We start from the raw sequence: 21,696 nt of genomic DNA, 5'->3' as shown, positions 1-21,696 counted from the left end.
TTCAGAGCCAACTATGCACTGTAGCTCGACCAAGTCAAGGCAACTCAATCCCACATCTCGTGACATTTCTGCGCACGCACCCCCAGCACAACGCAAAAACATACGTCAACAGTTTGGGGTGTGACGGATAGACAACATGACCAATGAAAACTCTTACCAATTAACTATTGTCCAATCATAGCGCTAGTTACAGAAGGCGCATCCCCGAGAGAGGCGGGCAATTCTGGTGATGTAGCTTTCACGCCCTGCAGCTGAGAAGCAGAGAAGAGATCATCGCAGTGAATATGGCGAAGGGGAGCCGGGGACTGAGGAGAGCGGTAGAATGTATAAAACAATTGCCGGTCACAGTCAGCCGAGAAAACCCTACAAGGAATGGCTTGAGGTAACTGTTGTTCAAGTTTAATGTACAATTGTAAAACATTAACTTGTAAGCTTGCATTAGCAAAGCTACAGTTAGCGAGTAGTTTTTCTCGATGCATTCTAGCTAGTTTGTTTGATTTGTCTCAGCTGCTTTGTGTCAAGCCGGTCAATCTGCCGGTAAAACCATTTTCTGTCTCATTCGCTAACTTTAGCAGACTGCTAACCTGTTACTTAGCTAGCTAAGTTATCAGACGTTAGCTAAAAGTACATGTTTAGTTAGCTAACTGGCCTGCTGGATTGCTTAACAGCTAGCTAACTAAAATGGTAATGAACCCAACCACGTCTTTTCCCCGCCTGAATGTGACCGACAGGTGTTCGTTCTTGGAATTCATTGGTGTGCAGTGGAGGTTTGCTAAAGTTTGTAGAAGTTGTAATGACTGTTATGGAATGTTGGCTTTTGGAAGAGTAGTTGGCTACTGTAGTGTGCTACTACATCAGTTGTATCAGTCAATGGCAGTCTGGCTGAAATACACTGCTCAAAAAAATAAAGGGAACACTTAAACAACACAATGTAACTCTAAGTCAATCACACTTCTGTGAAATCAAACTGTCCACTTAGGAAGCAACACTGATTGACAATACATTTCACATGCTGTTTTGCAAATGGAATAGACAACAGGTGGAAATTATAGGCAATTAGCAAGACACCCCCAATAAAGAAGTGGTTCTGCAGGTGGTGACCACAAGCCACTTCTCAGTTCCTATGCTTCCTGGCTGATGTTTTGGTCACTTTTGAATGCTGGCGGTGCTTTCACTCTAGTGGTAGCATGAGACGGAGTCTACAACCCACACAAGTGGTTCAGGTTGTGCGGCTCATCCAGGATGGCACATCAATGCGAGCTGTGGCAAGAAGGTTTGCAGTGTCTGTCAGCGTAGTGTCCAGAGCATGGATGCGCTACCAGGAGACAGGCCAGTACATCAGGAGACGTGGAGGAGGCCGTAGGAGGGCAACAACCCAGCAGCAGGACCGCTACCTCCCCCTTAGTGCAAGGAGGAGCAGGAGGAGCACTGCCAGAGCCCTGCAAAATGACCTCCAGCAGGCCACAAATGTGCATGTGTCTGCTCAAATGGTCAGAAACAGACTCCATGAGGGTGGTATGAGGGCCCGACGTCCACAGGTGGGGGTTGTGCTTACAGCCCAACACCGTGCAGGACGTTTGGCATTTGCCAGAGAACACCAAGATTGGCAAATTCGCCACTGGCACCCTGTGCTCTTCACAGATGAAAACAGGTTCACACTGATCACATGTGACAGAGTCTGGAGACGCCGTGGAGAACGTTCTGCTGCCTGCAACATCCTCCAGCATGACCGGTTTGGCGGTGGGTCAGTCATGGTGTGGGGTGGCATTTCTTTGGGGGCCGCACAGCCCTCCATGTGCTCGCCAGACGTAGCCTGACTGCCATTAGGTACCGAGATGAGATCCTCAGACCCCTTGTGAGACCATATGCTGGTGCGGTTGGCCCTGGGTTCCTCCTAATGCAAGACAATGCTAGACCTCATGTGGCTGGAGTGTGTCAGCAGTTCCTGAAAGAGGAAGGCATTGATGTTATGGACTGGCCCGCCCGTTCCCCAGACCTGAATCCAATTGAGCACATCTGGGACATCATGTCTCGCTCCATCCACCAACGCCACGTTGCACCACAGACTGTTCAGGAGTTGGCGGATGCTTTAGTCCAGGTCTGGGAGGAGATCCCTCAGGAGACCATCCGCCACCTCATCAGGAGCATGCCCAGGCGTTGTAGGGAGGTCATACAGGCACGTGGAGGCCACACACACTACTGAGCCTAATTTTGACTTGTTTTAAGGACATTACATCAAAGTTGGATCAGCCTGTAGTGTGGTTCTCCACTTTAATTTTGAGGGTGACTCCAAATCCAGACCTCCATGGGTTGATACATTTGATTTCCATTGATAATTTTTGTGTGATTTTGTTGTCAGCACATTCAACTATGTAAAGAAAAGTATTTAATAAGATTATTTCATTCATTCAGATCTAGGATGTGTTGTTTAAGTGTTCCCTTTATTTTTAGCAGTGTAGTTAACATGCCAAAGACATCTGTCAAAGCAAAGGCATTCATCGAGTTAGCAAACTGTGACTGAAGTTATTAGAAGTCTGAACAACTTTTTCCATGTCTCCAGCTACCTGTGTTACGCAATCTGTCTTTGCATATATATCTGGGGCTTAAAGGGCCACAGGTTTTCTTTGTTTGCCATGCTCTCACTAGCTGACTAAACTCAACTCCATGGTGAAGGAAGTTTCTGATGAACTCCATCAACTGAGTTGAGCAGAGACCAGGCGTTGTGGAATTCAGCTCCAACTACATCGTTTCGCTCAATACTTTAAAAATAAATTAATTAAGAAACTTATCTCATACCTATGTTTGTCCTCTGTAGTTGTGTGCCCTTGTTTGCGGAAATCTGAACCTTTTTTAAATAAAACGTTCATCAACCCCCCCCCCCCCCCCCCCCCCCACACACAAAAAAATAAAATAATTGGTGTAGTTACCCTTTAATTAAATTGAGCGCCTAGCAAGATGCTTGTTTGGCTTGCTGTGGGCAGGCTACAATGTACAGTGTAGGCTACATGTGATGGCAGAGTTTGTAAAACATGCCCTGTGATTGATACAAATCATCATGATAATTCTGCCAGGTAGGCCTACTTTGCAGTCAAGCTTTAATTGAGGTTTTTTTGGGGAAAGTTTTAGACATTTTTATTCAAACGGTGCATGATGACCAAGGGTGAAAGTCAGTGGCATGTATTCATGGATGCCAATGGAAGCCAGGCTTCCCTGAAATTGACCAATAAATTTTTTTTGTAATTTGTGTCTGTTTCATACATTCAGCCACTTGAAGGAAATGTATCTCACTGGAGAAAGCAGCTGCACAAACAAAACAGCTGTAGGGTATCTGTCTGATGCTCTCTGGTCAAAAAGAGTATGACATTGTTGCTGCCCGTAGCATTGAATGCCAGGGAAGCCAGTGAGCATTTGGCCTCCCTTGATAAACATGAGAAGAGAAACCTGCACACTGCTCTTGCTAGTATCACTGTTCTTTATTAAGCTTTACGTATCGGCTTCCAGGCCTTCGTCAGAGCAAAGGCCTCGAGGTCGATATGTAAGGCTTAATAAAGAACAGTAATACTAGCAAGAGCAGCGTGCAGGTTTCTCTTTTCTCTCATCTTATTCAATTGTTACCATAGCTCAAATGTGCGATGCCTTTTGAATTTTGCCTCCCTTGATACATTTTTTTATGATAGCCAATCAGCACTGAGCTAAGCTGAAAGCTCAACTGTGAATGGTCCTGGCGCACAAAGTGTCAAGGGAAGACAGTTTGGATTTGGCTTCAGACCAATCACATCAGAAGCAAAACGTCATTGACAGAAGTTGAATTGTTGCATCTCGTTGTCCTCCGGTGGCTAGCTAGCTAAAATCGGCCCTTTCCTAAATTAGCCATGGATGGAGATGGGGTTTGGACTTGTGGTTTTACTTAATTCTCCGGCCAATGGTTAATGGTGACTCTAATCCAACCATAAATTCATACATTGTGCCTCTGGCCTGAGAGGATGGAAGTTCAACATGTAGCTAGATGGAGTATGCTAATTGCTAGCTGGATTGGTGCATGTTGCCCATGAAAGGAAGTTAGGCTAGCGAGCAAGCATTTTAGCCAGGTAGCCTAGGACAACAAACTAAAAGTGTGTACTGTATGACAGTCACAGACCGTTTAGGCAACATGAAAGAGGATGGCATCGGCATTTCTCTACAAGTAGGGTAAGTCTACTTGGCACACAAATCCGTACCATGGACAGCCACATCATATTTGGCTTGCATTGATTGGATTAAATCGTTTTTGCTATCTTTTAGTTATTACTGTATTAGACTAAGCACAGGTGATTTAGATGTTGAAATGGTGCTGGAATAGTGGCGGCAGCTCCTGTTTTCTTTGCTACTTGCGGTAATTCTCCGTGGTTCTAAATCAATAGTTGTTTAGTAGTCCGAAAATGTCGGCAACATTACCTTGCTTGACCATGCTGTAGGTCATGTAACTGTTTTACTTCACTGGACATATGTTGTGCTCCGTTTTTAAAAATTGTATGAAACAAATGTGTGGTTGAATTTATTCTGCCACTGTCTTATTGTCTTGGCCTTAGGCCTATATATCATGGTGCATTCGGAAAGTATTTAGACCCCTTGACTTTTTCCACATTTTGTTAAGTTACAGCCTTATTCTAAAATGTATTAAATTTGTTATTTCCTCATTAATCTACACACAATACCCTATAATGACAAAGCAAAAACAGGTTCTTAGAAATGTTGGCAAATGTATTAACTAAAATATCACATTTACATAAGTATTCAGACCATTTACTCAGTACTTTGTTGAAGCACCTTTGGCAGCGATTACAGCCTTGAGTCTTCTTGGGTATGATGCTACAAGCTCGGCACACATTTATTTGGGAAGTTTCTTCCATTCTTCTCTGCAGATCCTCTCAAGCTCTGTCAGGTTGGATGGGGATCGTCGCTGCACAGCTATTTTCAGATCTCTCCAGAGGTGTTCGATCGGGTTCAAGTCCTGGCTCTGGCTGGGCCACTCAAGGACATTCAGAGACTTGTCCCGAAGCCACTCGTGCTTTGTCTTGGCTGTGTGCTTAGGGTTGTTGTCCTGTTGGAAGGTGAACATTCTCCCCGGTCTCAGGTCCTGAGCGCTCTGGAGCCCATTTTTATTAATTGTAAAGCAGTCTTATGGCTTGGGGGTAGAAGATGTTGATCCTTTTGGAACTAGTCTTGGCGCTCCGGTACCGCTTGCCGTGTGGTAGCAGAGAGAACATTCTGTGACTGGAGTATTTGACTATTTCTTGGGCCTTCCTCTCACACCACCTAGTATAAAGGTCCTGGATGGCAGGAAGCTTGGCCCCAGTGATGTACTGGGCCGTACACACTACCCTCTGTAGCGCCTTACGGTCGGATGCCGAGCAGTTGCCATACCAGGCGGTGATGCAACCAGAGGATATTCTCGATGGTGCAGCTGTATAACTTTTTGAGGCTCTGAGGACCCATGGCAAATCTTTTCTGTCTCCTGAGGGGGGGAAAAGGTGAAGAGGGCACGACAACACGACTGTGTGTTTGGACCGTGATAGTTTGTTGGTGATGTGGACACCAAGGAACTTGAAGCTCTCGACCCGCTCCACTACAGCCCCGTCAATGTTAATGTTGCCTTTTCGTCCCTCCTTTTTCTGTAGTCCACGATCAGCTCCTTTGTCTTGCTCACATTAAGGGAGAGGTTGTTGTCCTGGCACCACACTGCCAGGTCTCTGACCTCCTCCCTATAGGCTGTCTCGTCGTTGTCGGTGATCAGGCCTACCACTGTTGTCGTCAGCAAAGTTAATGATGGTGTTGGAGTCGTGCTTGGCCACGCAGTCGTGGGTGAACAGGGAGTACAGGAGGGGAATAAGCACGCAGCCCTGAGGGGCCCCAATGTTGAGGATCAGCGTGGCAGATGTGTTGTTGCCTACCCTTACCACCTGGTGGCGTCCTGTCAGGAAGTCCAGGATCCAGTTGCAGCGGGAGGGGTTTAGTCTCAGGTCCCTTAGCTGAGTGATGAGCTTTGTGGGCACTATGGTGTTGAATGCTGAGCTGTTGTCAATGAACAGCGTTCTCGCATAGGTGTTCCTTTTGTTCAGGTGGAAAAGGGCAGTGTGGCGTGCGATTGAGATTGCGTCATCTGTTGGGGCGGTATGCGAATTTGAGTGGGTCTAGGGTTTCCGGGATTATGGTGTTGATGTGAGTCATGACCTGCCTTTCAAAGCACTTCATGGCTACAGATGTGAGTGCTACGGGGTGGTAGTCATTTTGGCAGGTTACCTTCGCTTTCTTGGGCACAGGGACTATGGTGGTCTGCTTTAAACATGTAGGTATTACAGACTCGGTCAGGGAGAGGTTGAAAATGTCAGTGAAGACACTTGCCAGTTGGTCCATGCGTGCTCTGAGTACACGTCCTGGTAATCAGTCTGGCTGATAAAGATGGCACCTCTACAGACAATATCTAACTGTGCATTCTCTCAAGATGCTGAAAGAAATCATATTTCTCCACTCCTGTTCCTGAGTCTAAATCTTGCCTACATTTAGTGTATAAGTTTACTGCAAGAAATACTGCAGGAGTTAATATTAAGGCTATGTGAGAGGTTATAGACATAGTCAGTGTCCAGATTTCAGTTTCCATTTACCCATCTAAAGTGTAGGCTACAGTTCCCTTGACGTGCCAAAGGCCTATTTGAAGTCCCCGTCTTGTAACTGTTGAATTTGTATAGCGCCTCATAATCACACACAACACTGCTATCATACTCTTTCACCACTTCACCAATTCTTTCCCAAACATTACTTTTCTGTCCCTCCCTTCTCTTTATTTTCAACTCTCCATTTGCAGCTTTTCTCTTTTATGAATTAAACTCCAACATTGTCCTTTTTACGTCTGTGGATTGACATAACTTTTTCTGCCTGTTTGCAAAAGCATTTGGTGATTGGCGCGTGGGCTATTTGGTGCGTGTAGTTAGTGCTTAAGCCTAAACTTTAGGGCCAAATGCCAGATAGCCTATAGATATAAAATGCACAAGTGATACATTTATGGATTTTTAAAAAGGTATTGTTTTCTCTTTATTCAACCCACCTGCCACCCACCCGGTGTTCAGCCACACAATTTTTCATGACCCTTAACCCGCCCGCCCTGCAGGGACTGAGTCAACCCGCTCATCACATGTCCTCTGCTGTCCGAGCGTGTTATTGTTGGCCACTCATGTCTGCCTTGGTCAAAAATTCGGTGGTGTTGTCGAACCACATTGCATTTTAGAGTGTAGGCTATACCACCCGTTTTCAAGTCCATTCGCTAATTTTTCATGCCTCTGACCTGTGGTAACAATAAATAATGGCGTAATATCCTACAGTTTTCTTGACATTTAGTTTTAATTGTGATAGGCTCATGAATACCTGGTTTGCATACCTATTGCTGTTTTTGAATGAATGAATGAATGAATGAATAAATAAAATGCTCAGCCACTTTTTCTTTTTTCACTGGCACCCTAGTGACCAATTACAATTTGGTGTCGCACTGCCAAGTCAAAGGGTCGCAAATGCAAGTGTCTTGGTCGCAGTTTTGAGCAATGACAAGTATGTATTTAAATAAAGGCAAGCAACTACAGAGGGCAAACATACAGTTGAAGTCGGAAGTTTACATACTTAGGTTGGAGTCATTTAAAACTCGTTTTTCAACCACTCCACAAATTTCTTCTTAACAAACTATAGTTTAGGCAAGTCGGTTAGGACATCTACTTTGTGCATGACACAAGTAATTTTTCCAACAATTGTTTACAGACAGATTATTTCACTTATAATTCACTATCACAATTCCAGTGGGTCAGAAGTTTACATACACTAAGTTGACTGTGCCTTTTAGACATCTTGGAAAATTCCAGAAAATGATGTCATGACTTTAGAAGCTTCTGATAGACTAATTGACATCATTTGAGTCAATTGGAGGTGTACCTGTGGATGTATTTCAAGGCCTAGCTTCAAACTCAGTGCCTCTTTGCTTGACATCATGGGAAAATCAAAAGAAATCAGCCAAGATCTCATAAAAATAATTGTAGACCTCCACAAGTCTGGTTCATCCTTGGGAGCAATTTCCAAACGCCTGAAGGTACCACGTTCATCTGTACAAACAACAGTACGCAAGTATAAACATGGGACCATGCAGCCGTCATACCGCTCAGGAAGGAGACGCGTTCTGTCTCCTAGAGATGAGCGTACTTTGGTGCAAAAAGTGCAAATCAATCCCAGAACAACAGCAAAGGACCTTGTGAAGATGCTGGAGGAAACGGGTACAAAAGTATCTATATCCACAGTAAAACAAGTCCTGTATCGACATAACCTGAAAGGCCGCTCAGCAAGGAAGAAGCATTGCTCCAAAACTGCCATTTAAAAAAGCCAGACTACGGTTTGCAACTGCACATGGGGACAAAGATCGTACTTTTTGGAGAAATGTCCTCTGGTCTGATGAAACAAAAATAGAACTGTTTGACCATTGTTATGTTTGGAGGAAAAAGGGGGATGCTTGCAAGAACACCATCCCAACCGTGAAGCACGGGGGTGGCAGCATCATGCTGTGTGGGTGCTTTGCTGCAGGAGGGACTGGTGCACTTCACAAAATAGATGGCAACATGAGGAAGGAAAATGATGTGGATATATTGAAGCAACATCTCAAGACATCAGTCAGGAAGTTAAAGCTTGGTCGCAAATGGGTCTTCCAAATGGACAATGACACCTAGCATACTTCCAATGTTGTGGCAAAATGGCTTAAGGACAACAAAGTCAAGGTATTGGAGTGGCCATCACAAAGCCCTGACTTAAATTCTATAGAACATTTGTGGGCAGAACTGAAAAAGCGTGTGCGAGCAAGGAGGCCTACAAACCTGACTCAGTTACACCAGCTCTGTCAGGAGGAATGGGCCAAAATTCACCCAACTTATTGTGGGAAGCTTGTGGAAGGCTACCCAAAACGTTTGACCCAAGTTAAACAATTTAAAGGCAATGCTACCAAATACTAATTGAGTGTATGTAAACTTCTGACCCATTGGGAATGTGATGAAACAAATAAAAGATGAAATAAACCATTCTCTACTATTCTGACATTTCACATTCTTAAAATAAAGTGGTGATCCTAACTGACCTAAGACAGGGCATTTTTACTAGGATTAAATGTCAGGAATTGTGATAAACTGAGTTGAAATGTATTTGGCTAAGGTGTATGTAAAGGTACAAGGTAAGTGTTTCAAGTATTGACCTTGGACCAATCGAAGTAGTCGGTGCTGAATGCCACAAAGCTTGGTCTCTACTCAACTCAGGTGGAGTTAATCAGAAATTTCCTTCACAATGGAGATGAGTTTAGTCAGCTAGGATCTCGCATGCATGGGCCAGGTGTTAGGTCACTGGCACTTAAGTACTGTCTAAGGGGATGAAACCAAAATCGTAGTTGCTCTCTATGCCAGGAGGATCTTTAGGAAGGTGCAAAATTGTTTACAATTGCACTGGGGCTTAGGAGTTCCCATTTGAAATACACGCACACACACACACACACACAGGTTTGCAGTATGTTGCCTGAAAGAAACAATTGGGCAATGTTTATTAATATGGTTCCCTTTCAAACAACCCAATTTTAAGCACATTCTTGTTGGCATTTGCCTTTTTATATTGCCATTGCTTGCTGCAACTGAGCAAGAGACATTAGACTTTGACCCTGTTGCAATTGTTGTCATAGTAACCTGACACTGCTTTCATTTCACATTCACAACAGTAAGTTAGCTGCTCACCATACTTTGCTACAGTTGAACTCCATGTCATATGTTCTGGATAGCTAGCTATTGTTACCAACAAACCAAAACATTTGTCTCTACTCTAGAAAGTTGCTTTTAGTTGCCTGGCTTGCTAGATTGACTTCTCCTAAATACGTTTTTAAACGGATGGGTTTTTTGGAGCAGGTAACATTGCTATTTGGAACCAAAAGTTGTGTTGATATGGGACCGAATGCGGTTGGACCATCAAATAATTGGCATACCCATTACTCTTACAGAATTTCCAAGTGGGCGAGGATATTGGAAATGTTATCAGCCTACTGGATGACAACTATGTTTTTAACCTTTTCCTACATAACAGGTACAGCAGATACCCTTATTGTATGGGACTCTTTCAAACGTCTTTAGAGGCCATGTGATTCAATACTCAACTTTAAAAGAAAATGTAGGTCAAGAGTGCATATTAACGAAGGAAATGGAGGAACTAACAGTACAGATGGCAATTTTAAAAAACTATACCTTAGAGGCACAGAATAAGTTTTGAGGAAAACAAAACTGTAGGAACTTATTCCAGTGTAATACGTTCTAAATAATAAGCAAAGTGGATGGAATAAGGGGATAAATTCACTTTTATTCTTCAACACAGAAATGCTACCAAAAAGAATGTACATAAACTTGTTACAAATGACGGAGTCACCATAATTCAAATGATGATTTAGTGAAAGAGGAAGCAAAGTACTTATATTTACATTACATTTTAGTCATTTAGCAGACGCTCTTATCCAGAGCGACTTACAGTTAGTGAATAATTTTTTTAAATAATGTTTTTATACTGGCCCCCCGTGGGAATCAAACCCACAACCCTGGCGTTGCAAACGCCATGCTCTATCAACTGAGCTACATCCCTGCCGGCCATTCCCTCCCCTACCCTGGACGACGCTGGGCCAATTGTGCGCCGCCCATGAGTCTCCCGGTCGCAGCCGGCTGCGACAGAGCCTGGATTCGAACCAGGATCTCTAGTGGCACAGTTAGCACTGCGATGCAGTGCCTTAGACCTAATTGGCATGCATACTGCAGGAATGTCCAACAGAGCTGTTGCCAGAGGATTGAATGTTCATTTCTCTAACATAAGCCGCCTCCATCGTTGTTTTAGAGAATTTGGTAGTACATCCAACCAGCCTTACAGCCGCAGACCACGTGTAACCGCCAGCCCAGGACCTCCACATCTGGCTTCTTCACCTGTGGGATCGTCTGAGACCAGCCACCCACTTTGCACAACCAAAGAATTTCTGCACAAAAATGTCAGAATCCATCTCTGGAAGCTCATCTGCGTGCTCATCGTTCTCACCAGGGTCTTGACCTGACTGCAGTTCGCGTCATAACCGAATTCAGTGGGCAAATGATCACCTTCGATGGCCACTGGCACGCTGGAGAAGTGTGCTCTTCACGGATTAATCCTGATTTACATTTTAGTCATTTAGCAGACGCTCTTATCCAGAGCGACTTTTTGTATTTTTTCATACTGGCCCCCCCCGTGGGAAACGAACCCACATCCCTGCATGCCAAACCCTCCCCTACCTTGGACGACGCTGGACCAATTGTGCGCCGCCCATGGGTCTCCCGGTCGCGGCCGGCTGCGACAGAGCCTGGACTCGAACCAGGATCTCTAGTGGCACAGCAGCACTGCGATGCAGTGCCTTAGACCACTGCGCCACTCGGGAGTAGGTTTCAAACGTACCAGGCAGTTGGTATGGTGTCGTGAGGGCGAGAGGTTTGCTGATGTCAACGTTGTGTACAGATTGCCCCATGGTGGGGTTATGGTATGGGCAGGCATAAGCTATGGACAACTAACACAATTGCATTTTATCTATGGCAATTTGAATGCACAGAGATACCGTGACGAGATCCTGAGGACCATTGTTGTGCCATTCATCCGCCGCCATCACCTCATGTTTCAGCATAATGCACTGCCCCATGTCGCAAGGATCTGTGCACAATTCCTGGAAGCTGAAAATGTCCCAGTTCTTCCATGGCCTGCATACTCGCCAGACAATGTCACCCATTGAGCATGTTTGGGATGCTCTTGATCGACGTGTGCGACAGCGTGTTCCAGTTCCCGTGTTTCTGATCCATGCCCCTAACCGCATTGTAATAAAAAATAAAAAAAGGTATCTGTGACCAACTGACGCATATCTGTATTCCCAGTCATGTGAAAACCATAGATTATGGCCTAATGAATTTATTTCAATTGACTGATTTCCATATGAACTGTAACTCTGTAAAATCTTTAAAATTATTGCATGTTGCGTTTTTATTTTTGTTTTAATGTATATTCATTTTAGTCTCCATTTCAGCACCAATTGGTACATAAAAAAAATAATACTTGGATCTTGTGAACAATAGTAGGCTATACCCATGTCTATTGCCTGCACTAATATGCACTAACCATGAAACTGTGATGACACAGCCAAGTATTGCACAATGCTTCAGGTTCAAACTGTTACGGCTTGGTTGCTGTACCATAACGATTTGTCTTTATTTTTTATTATCAACTGTTACTAATGATCCTCAGCAGCAACCACATGGCCGTGACAGCGTTTACAGAGGAAGCAAATGAAGGTAAACGAAACAATGTAATCAATTGGAGTGATAATGTAGGCTATTCCAACGAAAGGGAACTAACTGACTAAATTGTCAGTTGAATATGTGTTACTAGGCCTACTGAGGGTTAACACTGATGGTGGCTAATATTTAACATGATAGAAATGGGGAATGGAGAAAGTCGGGGTAGCCTATAATTAAGACATTCGAGAGTGCCCTTCCCTGCAAGTTAAAAGGCCGTACAATTTTAAGTACTGCATAATGGCACAGCATTTCATAAACTGTGGGGAAAGTTGATATGTATGCCATATATTGTCTCCAGCAATTATAATGTAAAATATATCTAAAACAAGTGTCATATTTAAAATTCCCTTATCAAAACAGATTACTCATTTACCTAGCTCTTATCAAGTTGTAAATTACAGTGCATGGAGTGTGGCATTATTTCTATCGGGGGTGGGGAAATAAAGTAGATGCTTTGTCCACTTGGAACTGTTAGGTTCGCTAGGCCTTATTCATGGTTTCCTCTTGCGTGAAGGTGTTGGAATTATTAGGGAATCAAGTAAAGGTCCGAATACGGCGTGTCTGTAGACACCCCGCCGCCGCACCGTCATTTATTCAATCTCCACCCAAAACGAATAGCAGGTGAATAGCACGCTATACTCATGCTTAAGTTCAAGGTCAGAATACGCGTAGAGAGAAGTGCATGAAAGGGAATTGAGTTCCATTTATGGGCACTTAACTCTAGTCGGAATTGGGCCCTAGGTGCTCTCATTCTGACATTTACATTTTAGTCATTTAGCAGACGCTCTTATCCAGAGCGACTTACAGTTAGCGCATACATTATTTTATCGAACCCACAACCCTGGCGTTGCAAACGCCATGCTCTACCAACTGAGCTACATCCCCTGCCGGCCATTCCCTCCCCTACCCTGGACGACGCTGGGCCAATTGTGCGCCGCCCCATGGGTCTCCCGGTCGCGGCCAGCTACGACAGAGCCTGGATTCGAACCAGGATCTCTAGTGGCACTGCCTTAGACCACTGCGCCACTCGGGAGTTACACTGACGGTGTCTTGAAGTTCATTGAACCCACAACTTTGGAGTTCCTCACTCTATGCGGTGACATAATACCCGGCCCAGTGGTGATGATAAGTGTGTAGTCCAATCAGACCCTCTCCCCAATGCCAGCCTCCAGGGGCATTGTGTCCCCATGTGGCAGCCACCAGCCAGGTACAGCAGTGGCTAAACTGCTGAGACCTGGCAGATGGCCACCACTAGTAAGTTCTCCACTGATGTGCTTCCCCCCCCCCCCCCCAGCCAGAATGAATGCAGAGCATTCAGCTATTGTGGTGAGGAACTAACAGGGGCTTTCACCAGGATCCCACCGGCTCCAACTATTCAGCCAGTTGGGATTTACAGTATTTAATTTGAGTTAGTTGTCCACTTTTTTATGTGGATCTTTCTATAAATAAGGGGGCCAATATGTGACATCAGGGTCAAAATTTCAAAATGGTTCGATATACATTTAAATATGATTTTCTTGCAGCTTCACATGTGTAGTTACAGGAATAAAAGTATAGGTAGGCACAATGAGACAATAACTCCACCTAGCAAAAACGAAACATCTACATGTCATTACAAATGTCACAAGAAACATGGACACCATGTTTCTTTGTCATGCCTAGTTGCCAGGTCTTTTTGTGCTTTAGTCAACTTCTCTATCATTTATAGCCATGCTAAACATTCCTGTAGAATGAAAAAGAAACTGCATTCCTATGTTTTAATAGTAATATACAGTGCATTCGGAAAGTATTCAGACCCCTTGACTTTTTCCACATTTTGTTACGTTACAGCCTTATTCTAAAATTGATTCAATTGTTTTTTTCCCCCTCAATCTACACACAATACCCCATAATGACAAAGCAAAAAACAGGTTTTTAGAAATGTTTGCAAATGTATTAAAAATAAACATATCACATTTACTAAGTATTCAGACCCTTTACTCAGTACTTTGTTGAAGCACCTTCAGCAGCGATTACAGCCTCGATTCTTCTTGGGTATGACACTCAAGGACATTCAGAGACTTGTCCCGAAGCCACTCCTGCGTTGTCTTGGCTGTGTGCTTAGGGTTGTTGTCTTGTTGGTAGGTGAACGTTCGCCACAAGTCTGAGGTCCTGAGTGCTCTGGAGCAGGTTTTCATTAAGGATCTCTCTCTACTTTGCTCCGTTCATCTTACCCTTGATCCTGACTAGTCTCCCAGTCCCTGCCGCTGAAAAACATCCCCACAGCATAATGCTGCCACCACCATGTTTCACCGTAGGGATGGTATTGGCCAGGTGATGAGTGGTGCCTGGTTTCCTCCAGATGTAACGCTTGGCATTCTGTCCAACGAGTTCAATCTTGGTTTCAGCAGACCAGAGCATGTTGTTTCTCATGGTCTGAGAGTCATTTAGGTGCCTTTTGGCAAACTCCAAGCGCGCTGACGTGCCTTTTTTTACTGAGGAGTGGCTTCCGTCTGGCCACTCTACCATAAAGGCCTGATTGGTGGAGTGCTGCAGAGATGGTTGTACTTCTGGAAGGTTCTCCCATCACCACAGAGGAAATCTGGAGCTCTGTCGGAGTGACTATCGTGTTCTTGGTCACCTCCCAGACCAAGGCCCTTCTCCCCCAATTGCTCAGTTTGGCTGGGCAGCCAGCACTAGGAAAGGTCTTGGTGATTCTAAACTTCTTCCATTTAAGAATGATGGAGGCCACTGTGTTCTTGGGGACCTTCAATGCTGCAGAAATGTTTTGGTACCCTTCCCCAGATCTGTGCCTCAACACAATCCTGTCTCGGAGCTCTACGGACAATTCCTTCGACCTCATGGCTTCATTTTTGCTCTGACATGCATGGTCAACTGTGGGCCCTTTATATAGACAGGTGTGTGTGCCTTTCCAAATTCATCTTGATAAAGCTACTCTCTGTTAAAAGCATTTGATTTTGCAATCCATACATTACTTTGGATACATGTGCCATGGGGAGATAAATGTTTCAAGGTTACAGTGCACTTCCGAGCTCTCCATACAAAGAGTCCGACGGCAAGATCCAGGAATTTTACAGGATTCAATTAAATGTGTAATTCAATTGCTTAGTATATGACATAACGACAAACAGCAGTGTCATAAATGTAAGGGGAGGTAGTTGTCACACGATTTTTGCCAAATCTGTTAAGACTCCCCAAGCATGAGAAAGGGTTTAAACATTAGGTTTTGATTCAACTCATGAATTATAGTGAATGTCTATGTTCCTCATTTGTCTTAATGTATGTGGAGGGAAAATGCTAATTTATTAATGACTTTGTAACCACTCCAAACAGTTGTCCACTACAATAAATGCTCACTGGTACCCTAGTTTATAGAAAGACCCATGTGTATTGGTGTCTGTGCATATTGCCTTTTTGTTGGAATTAAACCACTGTCTGAATAGTCCTAATTGTGCGTTGATAGGTTGCCCTGTTGCACACCAGCTCTCAGAGATTCCCTCGGGCAAAGATGTTTCAACCACATTAGTATGGAGTGAGCAAGCAGGCTATGGGTGTCATTGGGGCAGCAGCAGTTGCAGGTGTGCTCACCAACCACAATTCGGTATTCTCACTCACTGCTCACTGACCCTGAACTGAGAATGTGACAGACCTGGAGGACCATGTCTGTCTTTCTGTTTCTCTGTAGCTGACAAGCCTTTCATTAGGCTAGTCACATAGCATGCTTTCTAATGTCAGGAATGTTGAATTGGAAAAGTCCAAGGGCAAGCAAGAGGTACATGACATTGTAATGAACAGAGTTTTCTAATTAAACTGTGATGAAGCACAAGACATGCTGACAATTTGACTCGTCATAGCTACTCCATCGGAATGCCAGTTGTTGGAACCGCATGTGTAGGCTGCAGCTTCCCAGCCTACAAGATTGTGTTCTAGTTTAACAGAGCAGAATTCCTCATGTATTGCCATGCAATGTAGTGGTTGACTTTGCATTAGTGTATACTCAATATACTCTGACAAACCAAAGTCTGGCATGTGATTACCGTTACACATCGGTTGATCTGAAACACTGGACGGTAGTTTTGTTTTGGAGAAGCATAGAGCTCACTCTGATATTTATGGTGTAAACGCCAGCAGTGTGAACATGAGCTCTGAGACCTTTTGAGGCTCTGATGAACCATTGGCCACTTCCATTGTCAGCCACTTGCATTGTACATTGATCTTGGCATTGATTCAGCTTTGATCAAACTTTAAAAGCGCACCCTGCAAGCTCCGACACCTAGCAGCAGTAAAGAGAGCAGTGGAGCGTAAAGTAGGGAATCCCGCACATGCGCAGAAGGTTCAGTTGGTCAGCTATCGGGAAGGGCGTCCAGAGAATTTGGCCACTCTGTAACTGGCCAATTTCAATGTACAAATTGTGTGTGTGTGTGGCAAATGCTAGGCCCTTATGTTTTGCTCTGACTCACACACCTCTCGCTCCTTGTTTTGTAACAGATATCTCTCCTCATGTGGGATCCTAATGACGCGGATGCCGGCCCTTCTGGGGACCATGCCCAGGCCCAGAGTCATCGTGGCCCCCACCCGCTCCTTCTTCAACCTGGCTGACACATTCAACAAGAGGAAGGAGTACTCTGAGAGACGCATCATGGGGTCAGTCACTGTGCCGCCTCCTTTGAAATCAGACCGGCCTAGGTTCAAATACTATTTGAAAGATTTCAAATAATTTGAACATCTGCTTTAGCCTGCTTGGCGGTCGTGGTTTGCACTTTTGGGCGTTTTCTATTCGTTCCATTGCAACAGGCAAGTTTAATGAAGCACAGAAAGTATTTTAATCCAAGTCTGCCTCCTAGAAATGTATAGATAGTCTGGTTTCTCTATGTACGTCTGTCGTGCTCCTGCCAATGACGCTATTGCGTATCAAGTGACAGTCATAATCACTAGGAAATGTTACCCTATTAATAGCGACACTGTGTGCCGGACTAGTTGCCAGGCTGTTATGTAATGCAGGGACAGCAATGGTCTGACTGGCTGAGTTAGTCCCTGGGACATTTAAGACATTTAAAAGACTGTTGGGTTATATGGGACTCTGTCCCCCTTGTCAGTCAACCTCGCATTCTCCTTGACAATCTGTCTAACTGGTCACAGCTTGTGGAATAATCAGCATGTCACGACGTCCTCCGAGGCTGCCTCCTCTCCTTGTTCGGGCAGGCTTCGGCGTTCGTCGTCACCGGCCTTCTAGCCACTGCCGCTCCTCATCTCATCATTCCATTTGTTTTGTCTTGTTTATTACACACACCTGGTTCATATCCCCTCATCAGTACCTGTATAAGTGTTCCCTCTGCCCCCTTGTCTTTGTGTGTGTGATTGTTTATTGTGGAGGAGAGAAGCTCGGTGGAACTCCATGTATTTTGTATCGCCGGGAATATTCCCTGTGTGCCTTGTATTTTCCAGTGTGCCTGTTTTGCGCACTGGAGTGTTTTTATGCATTACTGCGTAACTCTGTGGTTCAGAATAAATCCTGTTATTCTGTGATTTACCCTCCTGCGCCTGACTCCTTCAAAATCACCTCATCACACAGCAGGTGACTTGTGTTAATGTCATTCCAGTCATGCACTGAAACGGGTATTGAAATTCCAGTTTTAATCAGAGGTGAATCTCAAAGGTTCTTGAGGAGGAACGTCCGATCTTCTCCTCTGTGCTTCGAGAAGGAGATATGGAGGAATTACTTATGAGATTCACCCATGAAATTAGATGTTGACCCAGGCCACCACCTCTCTGTCAGGTACTCTGTTGACCCAGACCTCCTCTCTCTGTTAGGTACTCTATGTTGGAGATGTATGAAGTGGTAGCTGGGGTGGAGAACTACCTTCACTTCGTTCCCTGGTGTAAGAAGTCTGACGTGGTGTTCCGGCGCTCAGGGTTCTGCAAGGCCAAGCTGACCGTTGGCTTCCCCCCCGTAGTGGAGAACTACACCTCGCTGGTCACCACAGTGCGCCCCCACCTGGTAAAGGTAAGATACTGTAGTAGCCGCTGCTATCTCTCACCACTACTGTATCCGCAGGGTACCTGGCTAGTATAAGATAAGCAGCTGTGATATAGATGGATACTGGGTGTGCTCCAGGTTGTTTTAATTGCAGTTGTGTTGCTCAGATGTCAAATTCTGGAGAAGTGTTTCAACATCTCCGGAACCACATAAATATTATATAGCAGTCCTATGAGATTCTTAGTACGCCTGTAATAAAGACGACCTGGAACGCAGCCACTGGTAATATCAGCAGTGTCCCAGTCTGACTGGCTGTGTTGACCCCCAGGCTGCCTGTTCAGACGGTAAGCTCTTCAACCACCTGGAGACTGTGTGGCGCTTCAGCCCTGGCCTCCCTGGCTACCCTCGCACCTGCACCGTCGACTTCTCTGTAAGTACCTCAACACACTGTCAGTTTGTCTGTGTCCGTGTATGAGTCTGTCTGCGAATGAGGTAGCTAGCTTGTCATGTATCTCAGACAGACAGAAAATGTGCAAGTTATACTTGTGCACGTGACATGAATAGCTTGAAACTATATCTCTGGCACATTTTCCGTATCATCTCATATCACTTTCTCACCCGAACTCTCTCTCCAGATCTCCTTTGAGTTCCGCTCTCTGCTGCACTCCCAGCTGGCCACGGTGTTCTTTGACGAGGTGGTGAAGCAGAACGTGTCAGCTTTTGAGAGGCGGGCCGGTAAACTGTATGGAGCCCAGACCATGATCCCCCAAGAGCTCATGTTTCACGAGGTCCACCACACGTAGCGCCCCAACGCGTCTTCTCTTCACACACACACACACAGCCATGGCATGAAGAGAGGGAGGGGGATGAGAGAGTGTGGGAGGGATAAAGAGAGGGAGGGGGAGGAGAGAAGAGGTTATGTGCCTGAACACAGCAGTGCCTTATCATAACACGACCAATGATTTTATTCCCAACTGCCTGCAGCTGGATTCTGTCCTGAACATTATCCCCCTCCCTAGCCCAAATAATCCCCTTCTGTCCCCTACCCCTCTCCCAAACATACATCACTCCTCCTCCTATGCCACCATGGTCCCCTCCTGGTGCCCCTTCTCCCCAAAGAAACCAGCAGCACCTCTTCTCCCCAAAGAAACCATCAGCACCTCTGGCTGGGAGTAGGTACACCCCAGAGCTTTGTGCTGGCCCCATGGGGTGGGCTTAGGACATGGCTCATAATGCCCCTCTTATGATAACTCTTCTACTAAGGCCAAAATAAAAGTCAGTTGATAGTGAAAGGCTGTGTGTAAGGTACTGTGGTAGGGAGATCAGGGGAAAGGGTGTGGGGTTATCATGTCCTGATCAGGCCAAGAGGTTGTGAAGGCCCATCCAAGCTATCTGCATTGTTATTGTAACAAACCTATCACATAACATACAGTAACCTAATGCTAGGTTGTCATGTGGATAAGATAGAGGATATCAAAGGATCAGGGTGAATTTTTTTTAAAAAGAAAAGCTGGTTTGTCACTCCTTTTGAATGAAGTGTGGGGACAATGTAAGCACTTGAAGATCGTTGTTTCCTAAAGGAATGTAACAACACTGCAGAGCAGGGGTATATTCATTACGCCGATTCTGTTGCAAAATGTTTCGTGAACTGAACAAAACTGGGAGGGACCAACCTGAGTTTGTCCAACCGTTGCAAAAACGTTTTGCAACTGTTTGGGCCAATGATTACACTCCAGATGTATACGCACTGCCATGCCTACCTACACACACCTGTTCAAGAGGTGCTGTGTTACAACAATATCACTGGGGGCATTTCTGCTGACCCCCCCCATATAGATCCTTGCTCTAACCACCATGGGAGCAATGTTTTGTAGCAGAGTCTAGTTCTTAAAGTCTGCAATATCATAACGCATTTAAATGCAGCTAATTTTTCGCTAGCAATATTTTAAAAGGGGCCCAGATGGGTTAGGCAGGTGACGGGGTCATCAACTCTGTCCTAATTGGCACCCTATTCCTTACATTGTGCACTACTTTTGAACAGAACCCAGCGGGTCCTGGTCAAAAGTAGTGCACTATATATATAATTGGGAACAGGGTGCAATTTTGGATGCTGCCTCTGTCTGCCAGTCAGAATGCTTGCTATCACAGGGAGTCATCTTAACACCCTAGAACCTTTTCACCCAGTGGCTTTTTGACATGGTCCTAGTGGCATCTTTATATTTTATTTTATATCATTATGCATTATACTCATATAAAGATATTTATTAAGATGAATGTGAGAACACATGTAGATATTGTTTTAAGACCACGGATGAGAAGAGTGCGCACTGAACTTGCTGACAGAACTATGATTTTTTTGGATTGGATTTTATAGTGCAAATGGAGGTGTTTCAATGTGTCAAATGGGTGAAGATGTATCGACTGCATGGTTTAGAAACTATTTTTATATAAAAATTGAACTGAGCCAAGTCTGGGTGTTTTCTGTGTGTTAGAGTTAATGGGCACGCTCCAGTGGATTAAATCTGTGATGCATTGTGGGTAAATTTGTAAGTCGCTCTGGATAAGAGCGTCTGCTAAATGGCGTAAATGTAAATTGTGATTGACGACTGATCTACAAATACTGTGAAGTTATTAATTATGTAAGGTGCCAAGTTGCGTCAATTCAAATCTGGTATAGGAACAAAAAGAGGTCAATACACGTCTTCTAAGAGACTAGTATTTTAATTAATGCAAACACTTGAATGGTAAATATGATGTTCGTATATACAGGCTCACTGAAACACCACGCAGGGCAGTCAGGGAACTGAGCTATTGTTATAAGTTCTTCTTTAAATACTCTGACAGAGATAGTTCCCGCTCCCTGCTGGGCCTGTCAGAATAGAGGCTGGGTGTGGTTTAAACTTACCCAACCTATCGTTGGCGCTCAGGCTGGTCCCAGCCCCTTGGCGCTTCACTGTTGCCGGGCATTAGTTGTTATCTTTACAACTTGTCTCGAGTCAGCAACCTCAGACATACAGTGGGGGAAAAAAGTATTTAGTCAGCCACCAATTGTGCAAGTTCTCCCACTTAAAAAGATGAGAGAGGCCTGTAATTTTCATCATAGGTACACGTCAACTATGACAGACAAAATGAGAATTTTTTCCAGAAAATCACATTGTAGGATTTTTAATGAATTTATTTGCATATTATGGTGGAAAATAAGTATTTGGTCAATAACAAAAGTTTCTCAATACTTATATACCCTTTGTTGGCAATGACACAGGTCAAACGTTTTCTGTAAGTCTTCACAAGGTTTTCACACTGTTGCTGGTATTTTGGCCCATTCCTCCATGCAGA

At 44.6% G+C, this 21,696-nt stretch overlaps 1 protein-coding gene across 1 annotated transcript; it reads left to right on the top strand.

Moving 5' to 3' along the window:
• The first annotated feature begins 280 nt into the window (after positions 1-280).
• Positions 281-20,824, top strand: LOC311144102 (coenzyme Q-binding protein COQ10 homolog B, mitochondrial-like). Its single transcript, XM_084180072.1, has 5 exons — positions 281-382; positions 16,872-17,027; positions 18,195-18,387; positions 18,689-18,790; positions 18,996-20,824. Exons 1-5 carry the CDS (start codon positions 285-287, stop codon positions 19,161-19,163), a joined length of 717 nt encoding a protein of 238 aa, XP_084036198.1. The 5' UTR covers positions 281-284; the 3' UTR covers positions 19,164-20,824.
• The last annotated feature ends 872 nt before the right edge of the window (positions 20,825-21,696 follow it).

This window comes from Coregonus lavaretus (genome assembly GCF_964263955.1).
Source record: "Coregonus lavaretus genome assembly, chromosome: 16".
In the NCBI taxonomy this organism is placed as follows: domain Eukaryota; kingdom Metazoa; phylum Chordata; class Actinopteri; order Salmoniformes; family Salmonidae; genus Coregonus; species Coregonus lavaretus.
This window is presented reverse-complemented; position numbering and strand designations above follow the sequence as displayed.